The 12813-nt window shown below is 42.1% G+C and overlaps 1 protein-coding gene across 11 annotated transcripts in view; it reads left to right on the top strand.

Annotated features, from left to right (window-relative positions):
• CLIP1 (CAP-Gly domain containing linker protein 1) overlaps window positions 1-12813 on the top strand; it is a 107350-nt gene that overhangs the window by 64112 nt on the left and 30425 nt on the right. For all 11 annotated transcript variants that reach the window (XM_081841575.1, XM_081841571.1, XM_081841579.1 and 8 more), the window contains 5 exons: window positions 2343-2508; window positions 3058-3273; window positions 5915-8200; window positions 9362-9499; window positions 12524-12630. In XM_081841575.1, coding sequence (XP_081697701.1) covers window positions 2343-2508; window positions 3058-3273; window positions 5915-8200; window positions 9362-9499; window positions 12524-12630 — 2913 coding nt within the window. The remainder of the gene's footprint in view (window positions 1-2342; window positions 2509-3057; window positions 3274-5914; window positions 8201-9361; window positions 9500-12523; window positions 12631-12813) is intronic.

Here is a 12813-nt window from a genome sequence, read left to right as displayed (position 1 = left end):
TGTAGCACCTTAACAGCATCATCTTTTAAAATTTTAAATAGTTCAGCTGGAATACCATCACTTCCACTGGCCTTGTTATTTGCAGTGCTTTCTAAGGCCCATTTGACTTCACTCTCCAGGATGTCTGGCTCAAGGTCAGCAACCACACTACCTGGGGTGTACGAGACATCCATTTCTTTTTGGTATAGTCCCTCTGTGTATTCTCGCCACCTCTTCTTGATGTCTTCTGCTTCTGTTAGGTCCTTACCACTTTTGTCTTTTATTATGGTAATCTTTGTACGAAATGTTCCTTTCATATCTCTAATTTTCTTGAACAGATCTCTGGTTCTTCCCATTCTGTTGTTTTCCTCTATTTCTTTGCATTGTTCATTAAAGAAGGCCTTCTTGTCTCTCCTTGCTATTTTTTGGAAATCTGCATTCAATTTCCTGTATCTTTCACTATCTCCCTCGCATTTTGCTTGCCTTCTCTCCCCTGCTATTAGTAAGGCCTCGTTGGACAGCCACTTTGCTTTCTTGCATTTCCTTTTCATTGGGATGGTTTTCGTTGCTGTCTCCTGTATCATGTTGCCCACAGTAGTAGATATGATGGTCATCTCAACTGAATTCGCCATTCCCGTCCATTTTAGTTCACTGATGCCCAGGATGTCAATATTTATTCTTGCCATCTCATTTTTGACCACATCCAACTTACCCAGGTTCATGGTTCTTACATTCCAGGTTCCTATGCAATATTTTTCTTTACAGCATTGGACTTTCCTTTCGCTTCCAGGCATATCCACAACTGAGCGTCCTTTCGGCTTTGGCCCAGCCGCTTCATCAGCTCTGAATCTACTTGTACTTGTCCTCCAATCTTCCTCAGTAGCATGTTGGACGCCTTCCGACCTGAGGGGCTCATCTTCCAGCGTCATAACTTTTATATGCCTGTTGTCTTTGTCCATAGAGTTTTCTTGGCAGGGATACTGGAATGGCTTGCCGGTTCCTCCTCCAGGTGGATCACGTTTGGTCAAAACTATCCACTATGACCTGTCCATCTTGGGTGCCCTGCTCGGCATAGTTCATAGCTTCTCTGAGTTATTCAAGCCCCTTCGCCACGGCAAGGCAGTGATCCATGAAGGCGCTTTCTTTTATACATTTTGGCTGATTTGGCCGGAGTCAGGTACCATCGGTAAAACATTTTAATCAGATTTTCTTTAAGAAATTCTTCCAGAAATTCACATGTGGTGAATTTTATGTCTACCTTCCAAAGTCTTTCCCACGCCTCCATTTGGATATTATAACTGAAGTCCTGGGCCCATCGAACCATAACTGATTTTACCTCCTTCTCCTTGACTTCCCACCCAATCAAGGATGTGTTTATACATTTTGGATAAAAGTTTTTCTTTTGATTGAATTAAATCTTTCTCTAATCTTGATAGCTCTGTTGCAAAACCTTTTTGTTTGTCTTTTCTAAATATTTCATTATGTTGAAAATATTGGAGCCAGTTAGTTGTGTTCAGATCTCAAATTTTTTTAGGCTTAATTTATTATCTTTTTCTTCCTGAAAGGTTTTATTTCATTTTTTTCCTCTGGCCCCATATTTTTAACTAACAAATTTGTGTTTTTTTACAGTTAATTCGAAAACCAGCCACTTGTCCAAATTCTTTTGTTTGATTTTTATTTATCTCAGTCACTTTTGGTAAATTTTCTTTGGGTTTTCCGTAGTAATGATAAGGTCGGCTTGTCTAAATAAGAATGGCTGAAGAACAACAGTAGGATGAGACTGACTTCCTGCTCGTGGGCTTCCCAGAGACATCTGGTCAGCAGCTGTGAGGACAAGATGCTGGACTGAATGGGGCCCTTGGTCTGATATAGCAGCCAGGCTCTTTTATTTTGTTTGCTTCTGTTTAGCTCAAGGCTTGAAGCTTCCTTGAATTCTTTGTAAACCTGTATCTAGTTTACATCTGTAAATTACGGCAAGGGAATGCAGAGGGAGGTAGAAAATGGAAGCATATGCTCCTCTTTGCCCTACTGCTCCTCTGCAAAACATTTTCACATGTCCACTTGTATGATCAGTGGGTAGTGATACCTGCACTCTCTGCTGCCCTTCGACCTGAAATTCAAAAGTGTGTAAGCAAAATTCAAATTGTTTTTGTCCTTTGCACCCTAAAAAAGCAACATGGTCACAGTATAAAAACAACAACCATGCAGGGCTTTTTTTGCGGCAGGAGCTTGGGGGAACTCAGTTCCGGCACCTCTCAGGTTGGTGTCATTTTTGAAAGGAAGATAATGCTTTTGTGCTATGAAGCACAGGCTTCCAAGAGTTGCAGTGCTGACTCTCTCTTTTTGGTTATGATTCATTTTAGGCAGCTAGAGGAGCTTCAGCTTCAGCTCACCAAGGCAAGTGAGAGAGCTTCTCAGCTGCAGGAAAATTTGGAGCAGGCGACACGTAAAGCTGAAGAGGAGCAACAGGAAGCGCACAAGAAGCATCAGGCTGAACTGCAAAAGATGCAGGACAAATTAAGCAACCTGGTAAGAGCTGCTGCATGGGCATTTCTCCAGAGCGGCCAGGGCTTCAGGGGCCAGGAAGCAACTCTAGGCCAGCGCAAGCATTCTTGCTCTCTACTGATGGCTCAAGTAAATAGTGATGCTGGGAATAAATGCATCACTGATCCTGCTAACTCAATTTCTCTCTCTTTAAAACATTCAAACCTAATTAGCCGTTCTGTAGCTTGAGATATTTATGTTGCAAAACATTGCTGCTTTACCGCTGATGCTGACTCTTCATCTCTTTGAAACCATTACACCAATGTTACTTACTTCAAGCTCTCTCTCTGTCGCACACACGTGCACACACACACACACACACACACACACACACACAACCTATTTTACACCTAATAAACCACAAGGCTTCAAAGACCCTGCTTACGCTAGATTTAGCACAGCTATTCTTTCAGCTCTAATTCAAGAAAAATGTGCTCTTACATGATGAGAAAGCAATTGCAGAACACCATGGCTAGGTGTATAGGAAGGGAGCAGGACACTGTGCTGAACTGTATTGGCTCTCTATATTCACAGGAGAAGAAAATTTTGACTGGCCAAAATCAGTATAAAGATCTGCAGACAACACACAAAAAAACACATTCAGAGATGGCCGCCAAGCATGATGCAGCCATCAAGGAGCTTAAGCAACAACTTCAGGAAACGCAACAGCTATTGACAACAGCACAAAAGGTGAACAGTGACTTAGAAAAACAGACCAGGGAGCTGAAAAAGGAAGCAGAGCATGCAAAGGTGTGTATTTCTCTGAAACAGGTAGCCAAAGTTTGGACTTTTTTGGTGGCTCAATTACACTGTCCCAAACTCTCTGCATTTGCTTGATGGCTCTTTTAAGTCAATATATGTCCATAGCTGACTGGCCCATCGAGCTGACATGGCAAAGGCATCAATTTTTGAGCCACTCACCCATGAGGGAGCTGTATGACTGGTACCTTGTCAGACTGAACTTTGGCTTCCCAAGCCTAATGGAACAAGCAGGGGCGTTGCAAGGGGGGTGCAGGGGGTGCGGTCTGCCCCGGGTATCAAGCCGGGGCAGGGTGTGACAAAATCTCCTCCGGCGGATCCGCACCAGGTTGCACCTCCCGGCTGGGCCGCACCAAACGAATCATGCCTCCTGGCCAGGCCTCAACACCAGATCATGCCCCCCGGCCTGGCCGCTGCGCCGAACCGTGCCTCTCGGCCTGGCCACAGCGCCAAATTGCGCTTCCAGGCTGGGTCGCAACACCAGATCATGCTCCCCAGCCGGGCATGATTGCCCTGCCCCCTGGGTCGGGTGTTGTGGGATGGCTGGAGGAGGCAGGCAAGCACACAACGGGGGGGGGATGGGCGCCATGTGCCCCATACCGTCCATTCCTAGGGTAGTTTGCCCCCCCCCATGGGCGGTTCGCCCCACCCTCGCCCCGCACCAGGTGCCCGGGAGGCTTCCTCCGCCACTGGGAACAGGAACTCCTGTACAGTTTGCAGAGAGGCTTTGATGTTGACGCTTCCAAAATGAAGCCTGACACTGCCTTATGGGTCACTAAATCGCATAAAGGTCAATGCTAATTAGCTAATTTATATCTCAAGAGGTGACCAGCACTTGAGCATTAGGGTTTTTGTATTTGTTCATCAGGCCAGTGTAGTTCTCAGGTGTTGGCTACAGATTTTATGTCCTTTCTTTCCAAAGAATTAGATGCAAGAAAGGAAGTTAAGACCTGCAATCATGGGGAAAATTTATAAAATAAAAATAAAAATGATCAGATAGAAAGAGAAGCTGCTCGGAGGATGCAATATGCCCAGTATTATTACTTTTAAAATTTTCAAGAAGGATAAAGTCTTCCCAAGAATAAATTTAAGTGCAATTAGGCCCAGTTCAATGACATAGGAAGTAAATGTATTCTAGATCCTTTGTAGCCCTGTAATTTCTCATTCCCTTATTCTGTAGGTAACTGACTTTAATTTTTTAAAAAATTCTTTTCATTGGATGCTTAAAAATCCCTTATCCCATTTGAAGTGGCAAAACAAGCTTTAGAGGTGGTGGGTTTTACTGGCATTTCTTACTGCTTGATACCCTGCAAAAAGCTGTCCGTGTTCCACATTGTCCTTAGTGTGACTTGAATAGCCTAAATTTTATTTTTTGCATTTCCTTGACATTGTTCCTTGCGTTCATCTCCTATTCATTGCCTATGTGCTTTGAGCTTTACGTTTTATTACACTGGTAGCTGCATATGTATATGTTGACACACAGGCCAAAGGGCTATGAGCTGAGGTCCAATACTATATGGTTATTTGCATTTAATTACTACAATAAGGTACATATAAAATGCTCTCCACATAGGGGAGAAAAGCTTGAAATACAGCTGTAAATTGCCATGATCTAAAGGATGGATTTGCATTGTCACCAAAGCTGATATAAATTAAACTTTGAGACTACTGAGCTTTTCCCCTTTATTTGACATTTCATTAATACCACCATTGTAGGACTTTAACAACTCAAAAAAAAATCATTTTAAATTGGAGCTGAGTGAATGACAGCCAACTCATAAACTGGTGAAAATGCCTTTTAAAGATGGGACACTTTTAACATTAGCTATCATAACAGAATCATAGAGTTGGAAGGGACCACGAGGGTCATCTAGTCCGCTCCCTGCAATGCAGGAATCTTTTGCTCAAACCCATGACCCTGAGATTAAGAGTCTCATGCTCTACCAACTGAGCTATCTGCTTCTCCTTATGGAGCAGTTCAGGGAAGTTTCCCCTGTCAGAGTGCCATCGGTCAGTGGTTGTGCTCATTCACCAGCTCAGCCTTGTTTCTTTGGGTTTCATGTTCATTGACAACTTGTCCAGGCACAACATGCACAGTTCTTTCCTCTCAAAATTGGAAGGGGGGTTATATTTCAGCTGCAAAGAGTAGGCCAAAGATTGTGCCATCACTACTGCTCATGTTGAAATATAAATCTCGTTTTGACATTGCAGCAGATGTTGAAACTGAGCAAAGGATCTAATCTTGCTGCCTTTAAATAAGTTAGACTTTTACCTGCCTTGGCAAACACATGATTACAGCTTTTGTCTAGCTAGAATCCCCTTCTATATTCCAGCTGCTGCATTGCCTTAAGCACTCATTTGATAGTTGGGCTGTGTGATAATTTGTGAGCTCAAAAGTTTATTAAAGACCATGCAACTTGTGAGCTTAAGACATTTCAATATAATGGCATTTGTTTAGCATTCAAAAGGATTTGGAAGTATTCAGCAGGGCTGTGTGTGTGTGTGTCATTATATACTTTTGTTTTTAAAAAACAACAGTAACGCTATTTGTCTTTAATCCACACTTTGCACTAGTCTGCTTGACTTCATTTTTGTTTTTTGTTTCCCTATTCCCCATCCTTTGTTTCTTTAGTCCTTAACCTCTGTGTTAGCAGCAGCCAGAAAAGAGATTGAACTAATGTCAGAGGAGATGAGGGCTTTGATATCAGAGAAAGAAACCTTGGCACATGAGGGGAATGCTTTAAAATTAGAAAAAGGTTCCTTGTTATCAAAACTTGTAGAGTTGGAGTCCAAGATTGGGTTATTAAAACAAGATCAGGAAAAGCTTTGGACAGTGAATGAAGAACTTAACCTGGAGAACAAAAAAATCATAAAGGAGAAACAAGAAGCTGAGAATAAAACGCAGCAGGAAAAAACTAAAAATGATGAATTAATTTCTGAGAAAGGAAAGTTGCTCTTAGAAATAGAGGCAGCCCAAGATGATCTTCTTAAAATCACTAGAGAGAATGATGCTCTACGCACCTCAAAGGTGGCTCTCCTCCGCCAGGTGGATGAGCTCCGGACCCATAGAGATGCCTTGGCACAGGAATGTCAGAAGCACGTCTGCCAAAGGGAAGAGCTCCAGGATTGTCAGAGAAAGCTTTCTGAGGAAAATGCTGCTCTTCTCAAAGATAAGGATGACGTCATTCAGAAGCTGAAGAGTTCTTATGAAGACATGGCCAGGGATCAAAAGGAGCTGCTTGAAGAAGTCACTTCCCTGGCTGCTGAGAGGGACTTGCTTTTGGGGAAACACTTGGATCTCGAAAACCAGAATGTGGCTTTGAAAAGAGAAAGGGATAATCTATTGCAGACTAGCCAGGATCTACAGTCAGATAAGGAGGCTCTCCTGAAAAGCCAGGAAGAGCTGCATAAAAGCTTAGAGCAGGCTCTAGATGAAAAGCAGAAGCTTGATGTGAAAAGTGAAGGCCTGCGCACTGATCTAGAAGCAGCAAATAAGGAGCTGAAAAAGGTTACCAAAGACAAGGTTCAACTGCAGGCTGCTCATGCCAGCCTTTCGAAGCTCCTAGAGGAGTTCAAGGCCAGTAGGGAGTCAACAGACTCTGAATGTATTCAGTTGCTGCAAGAGAAGGAAGCCTTGTTTTCTGCTGAGAGGAGACTTTCGAGTGAAAGAGAAGAGCTTTTGAATGAAAACAAGGCCCTTTCTGAAAAGCTGTCTAATGTCTCTGAAAATGCCACTCTTACCGAGAGGATGCTGAATGAAAAGCTAAGCCAGATGAGCGCAGAGAAGGAGTTGGCTTCTCAGAAGTCCTCAAAGCTCAAGAAGCAGAATGAGAACCTTCTGAAGGAAAAGGCCATTCTGGAAGCAAAATGTGCTGAGCTTCTGGCAGAGAAGCAGTCTGTGACCAAAGCCCTATGCGACTTGAAGAGGAAGCATGAATTGGACATCTCTGCAAAGAGGATGCTCACTCAAGAGAAGGCCAGACTCCAGGGCAGTGTTGAAACTTTGAAGCAAGAGCTTGACCAAAAAACGGAAGAAAACCAAGAGCTTGCCAGCTACAAGTGTGAGCTGTCCAAAATTCTGAAAGAGACCCAGAGTGCCAAAACAGTGTTAGAAAATGAGTATTCTGCTTTGCTTCATGCCAAGCAACTGTTAGCAGCTTCATTTAAAAGTAGTTCTTCTGAGAAAGAGCTACTGAGCCAAGAGAAGGTTCGGTTGCAGGAGGAATGTCAAAAGTTGAATAAAGAGTTCAAAACAGTCCATGATAATCTGATAATAGAACGGGACAGTAGGAAGCTGGAAAAAGAGTCCTTTGTGGTAGAGAACACACAGCTTCATAACAGTGTCAGCCAGTTAGAGAGTGAGAAGGAACAGCTAACATCCAAAAACAAGGAGCTGTTGGCTGAGAGGGATAAGCTGAAACAAGAGAAGTTAAAATCTGAATCTAAGCTGGAGGAAATTATGAAGGAAAAGGAGATCCTTAGGGTCGAAACAGATCAACTCGCATCCAATATTGAGAAGTTGAAGGGTGAATTTGTGGCATTGACGAAGTCCAAAGCTGAGCTCCAGGAACTGCACAGCTGCGTCTCCAAGATCCTAGAAGATCTCCGTTCCAGCCATGAAACATCTGAACTGGAACGTGTTAAACTTCTTCAGGAGAATGAGGTTCTGCTTTCCGAGCAGAAACATCTGATCACAATAAAAGAAGAAATCTTGAAAGAGAAAGAAAAGTTCTCTGAAGACTACTATAAGCTTCATGAGGAGGTAACACTTCTAGCACAGGTCAACAGTGAGCTGTCAGCCAGCCTCTTGGCATCTCAGAATAAAAACCTGGTGCTCCAGAAAGAAAAGGATGAGCTTATCTTGAAACTGAAAGAATTCGAGAATCTTCAGGCACATGCGGTAATGCAAAGATTTGAGGTATCAAGACACTGATAAATCAGTCGAGTATAGTTACTAACACCCAACACTAACTTCAGTTGTTTCGGTGTCTGCACTTAATTTTGCACGATCCAGCACCTTGGCTCAGTCTGAACACCCTCCTTAATTATCTTGCTCACAGAGAATTTACCTCTTTGTGAATATCAAAAAAACCTCTCACCTGCTGTAAGAATCAGGCAGGGGAGGATAAAATATCACACCCAACTTTCAAGCGCCTCACAGCTATTGAATGTTGCAAGGCAATTTTTCAGTTGTGAATAAAAAGGCAGGTTTCCAGATCTGCGGGAGCTTAAAATTGCACACACATGTATTGGCACATGTAACCTTCTTAAATGAACACTCAAATTGTTATCCAAAAATTAGTTGTTAAAACTTCCTCCAAAGCCTTATCACTCTTGATTGGATAAAAAGCAGCAGGACACTCACTGTCCAAGCAGAATTGCTTCTGTGACAAAGGATTTGGCAACGTCTGTTATCTTTTTATTCACAGTAGGCTTTGCATTCTCTACCAACTGAGCACAAAATGGAATTTTGAGACCTTCTTCTCTGGGCTTCATAAACCATAAAGTTTTTATTCCAAGGAGTATTTCAGATCATCTTTCTTGGGTCTGAAGCTTTTGCTTTGCTCCCCAAAAGACATCACAGTACTAAAAGCATATATTTGCCCCATCTCTTAACTTCAGTGTTTTCTACCAAATTCAGATGCAGGGCTGCTGTCCTGCTATCTCAGTACTATGAAAGTGCAAAGAGGACAAATGACAAATCTGTTGGTAGTGAATATTGCTGGAACTACTTTTTTTTTATATTTACAAAATTGAAAAGGATGGCATAATTAGGGCTACCAGTCTCACCTGAAGACTGACACTAGCATGGGACTGTAATTTGTGCATGGAATAAGATGACTGATAGATTTAATTCATTATATTTTGCAAAGTTCTGGAATGCAAACACAGGTAGAAATGGAGTGCTTGTGATTACAACTAGCAAGCGGCTTGCAGTCAGTTTATGTGGCCTCTACATGCTGCTAAAGAGAAATCCCATTGGCTTGAGGAACAATCTGTGGAGTAGGCAATCTATAAATTTGTATCCAGAGTCTGGCATGGTTTTGCACAGGATTTGATGTGGCTTTTTATCTCGTAGACTGCACAAACAGCAGAAGATGCTTTGCAGATAGTTGAGCAGGTGACCAAAGAGAAGGAAGTCCTTCATAAAGAGAAGATGGAAACTTTGACATCCCTGGAGGATTCCAGGCAGGCTAATCAGAAGCTGCAGAAGGAGGTAAGCAAACCCAAATCCTGGCTGTTTGATAAAATGTGTGTCACTCAAAGCCGGAGAGCCTGGTTCTTAAATCTCTCCTGCAGATAGCTGGGTATCCAAGGGCAGGTCAGTGTAATGTTTCTGAATAGTGCATCCAGTCACCATGAGATGGAAGGGGCCGTAGCTCAGTGACAGAATGGGTGCTTTGTTTGCGGGAGGCCCCAGGCCCAGTGTCTGGCATTTCCATTTTAGAAAAGGGGTCATATAGCAGATGATAAGGAAGAAGCCACTGCCATTCAGAGCAGATGTTACTGGGTGGACTGCCCCCGGGCACAAGGCAGCTTCTTCGTTATCAAATGACAAATGGCCAGAGCCTAAATCCTAGTAGCCTTTGGTAGAGGGAATGCCACTCCCTTTTCCCTTTTCTTGCCCCAGTGTGCTGAACATTATAGAGAATGTGTATCTTCTGGTGGTATCTGTAAATAATTTTACCTCGGAACAAATGAAGCTGGTTTATGTAGAGTCAGACAGAGGTCTCCATTCTGTTTACTCTGAGTGGTGACAATTCTCCAAGATCTCAGGCAGTTTCCCATCCATGTCTGGTTCTGGACCCTTATCCTGGGAGCATGATGTAGGAAACCCATCAAAAGGAAAGCAGTGCACAGCCTCCGATTATTTTATTTACAATCTGATTTCCTTCAGTATTGTTAATTGGCCACAAACAACACTTAAACTTGAAAGCCTCCCTATTACTCAGTTCACTTTCTGGACTGTGGAGGGTGTGTCAGCTGCCCTGACGCCCCGCAGAGAGTGGCGTTGCTCCTGGACGGAAGGAAGTCCTGGAGCCTGGTGTTCCCTGTTCCCTACAGCAGCAGCCATCAATGCTACTGGAGATCATAGAGCCCTCAGGACCTTGAAGTCCGCTAATGCCAATAGCTGAAAATTAAAATTAAAATCCAGCAGCTCTGTAATTCTTACAGAGCATCTGGAGATTATCTGTTACATCATAAAACACAATGCTGAGTGCATGTGAACAGACTGGGCTTACCAGCTGCTAGCAAGCTCTTACAGGGAAAATGAAACCGCCATAAATAAAGGCTTGAGGTCAGTTTGGACCAGAAACATCAGATTCATTGAAAGGATGGTAGTCTCAGCACCGCCAGCTCAGTGCTTCTCTCTTTGATTCCCTCTGTTTAAGGTACTGTAGCAGCTCAGGGTAGAGGGCTTTCTTTTGTCTGGGCACACTCCATCCGTCATCTGCTGCTAAATGTGTAGGGATGTCAAATTAGGGTTGTCTGCCTTTCATCGTTGCTGCCAATTAATGTTTGATTAATATCTCTCCTTTGATGGGGCTCTTAATTCACATTAGAAGTTTTATGGTAAAACTTCTTTGCAAGATGCTTTATATAATTATAAGCTAGCTGGTTTGCTAGTTTGGTGGAACTTGTAGCTTATTAAGCTTAATACATTTTACTTTTGAAAGGTGCCAGAAAGGATTTTACTGCCAATACTGTACTGAACCTGTTTTAAAGCAGACTCTGGGGTGTGTCACAACTTTAAAAAATGGAAAAGTAATTGAAATACCAATGCACTTTGGGGTGTACAACCCTCTTGTTTTCTGACAAGTGTAGCTATATTAAAATGATTCCAAGCAGGCATTACTTACCTTAGATTCAGAAAGGTTCTCTCTGCAAGTCAGATTAAAACTATAATTCTATAATTATAAACGAGGTTTGAAAGAGGGTCAGAATTTGCTGAACTTGATTGTGTAAAGGGGAACACAAAAAAGGGAGATGTGAGGAAGTCAAGAAAGAGGGTTATAGAACTATGAAGTTAAAAATTGGATTTCTTTGTCTCTTTTATATCTGTTTTTGTTGTATGTCTGTCTTACTTATGTTTCTGTTTTGTAAAATCTCAATAAATATCTATTAAAAAAAAATAAAACTATAATTCTAAGGCAGTAATGCTTATGTGAGTTTTATCCTGCTCCCCTAGCAGTGTGGTGGGACTTTGATTGCTTCACTGGATTAATATATTTCCCCATTTGCCTTTATAGTCCTCTCCTTTGAATCATATTTAAAGCATTCAGCAACCCTAGATTTTGTTCTCCCTTGCTTTTGATGGCCTGAAACCTGAAGCAGCCCTGTTCTGTACTGTTTAGTATTTACTGTTGGTTGTGCCTTAGGCAGTATACTATTGTATGGCCAGATTGGGCAAGGTATTGAACAAGGCATTGGAAACGCATGACACAGTCTCCTGAATCTTTCAGGTTTTTTAAAAAGAAGCCACAGGGTTCCTAATTGGCTGAAGATTGTTACACTGTGGGACGCAGAATGCAGGGTTAACCTCTTTTCTTATACTAGTTCCCTAAACTAACACACACACACACACACACACCCTAGACTGCTATTTTCACCATTTTGAAAAACAAGTTGCTTTCTGTAATGTGGTAAATAACAACTTGCAGTTTTGTTTTTTTTTAATAATAAAAAATGCCCGCCTATTGCTACAGTCTCAGTCCAATTCATGTAATCCTCCAGCTGCTTTTAAAAGAAAGCAAAATAGATGAGAGCCCCCTCCTCTGGTACAGAGCAAGCCCGTCTTCTGTAGAGACCTGGTGGTCGAGGGATGACCAGCAGATTGTCATTTAGTGACAACATGAAAACAGCCCCCCTCCCCCGCAAGGCCCTCCCTCAGGTAATTCATGGCATGGAAAGAATAATGGCCTTGAAACACCTCTTTAAAGCTTAAATGCTTACCAGTCTTTCCTGGATTCCCCCTTTTTAATTTGTTTTGTTTTGTACACAGATCAGTTTTATTTGTGCAACAATGTTGTGTTGTGTACTTTACCTTGTTTTTATCTAAAGAAAATGATACTGTTTTTTGTATTTTTATTTTTCTGTAAACTACTTAGCAATTTTTACTATATTAAGCAGTATTAAAAATGGATAAATAAATGAAATGAAATGCCTCAGCCCCCTTGGTCCTTTCAGTCCCCCAGAATAGGAAGCCAAGTCTCCTTCTTGTTTTCTTTTCTCCTCCAAGTTGGATGCCCTTAAAGGAAGTGCCATAAAGAGCAAGGAAGAGCTGAGCAAGTCTCAGGAGCTCCTCAAAACCGAGAGCAAGAAAATGGAAGAGATGAGAAAAGAACTGTAAGTGTTTAACTCTCTTACTCTTTATGTGAGACTCCGTTTATTATTCGTGAAAACAAAATGTTTGTTCATGGTGTATGAGGGATGTTTTCAGTTGTTTAAAAAATAGTGGAGAAATTGTGTAGCGAGAACCATTCTTCCTTCTGAAACTTATGAGGATAACAAAGAATGACTAATATCTTT

Source organism: Podarcis erhardii, assembly GCF_964252035.2.
Source record: "Podarcis erhardii genome assembly, chromosome: 15".
NCBI classification, from domain to species: Eukaryota; Metazoa; Chordata; class Lepidosauria; order Squamata; family Lacertidae; genus Podarcis; species Podarcis erhardii.
The sequence above is the reverse complement of the archived record's forward strand: the minus strand, read 5'-3'. Positions and strand labels throughout refer to the sequence as shown.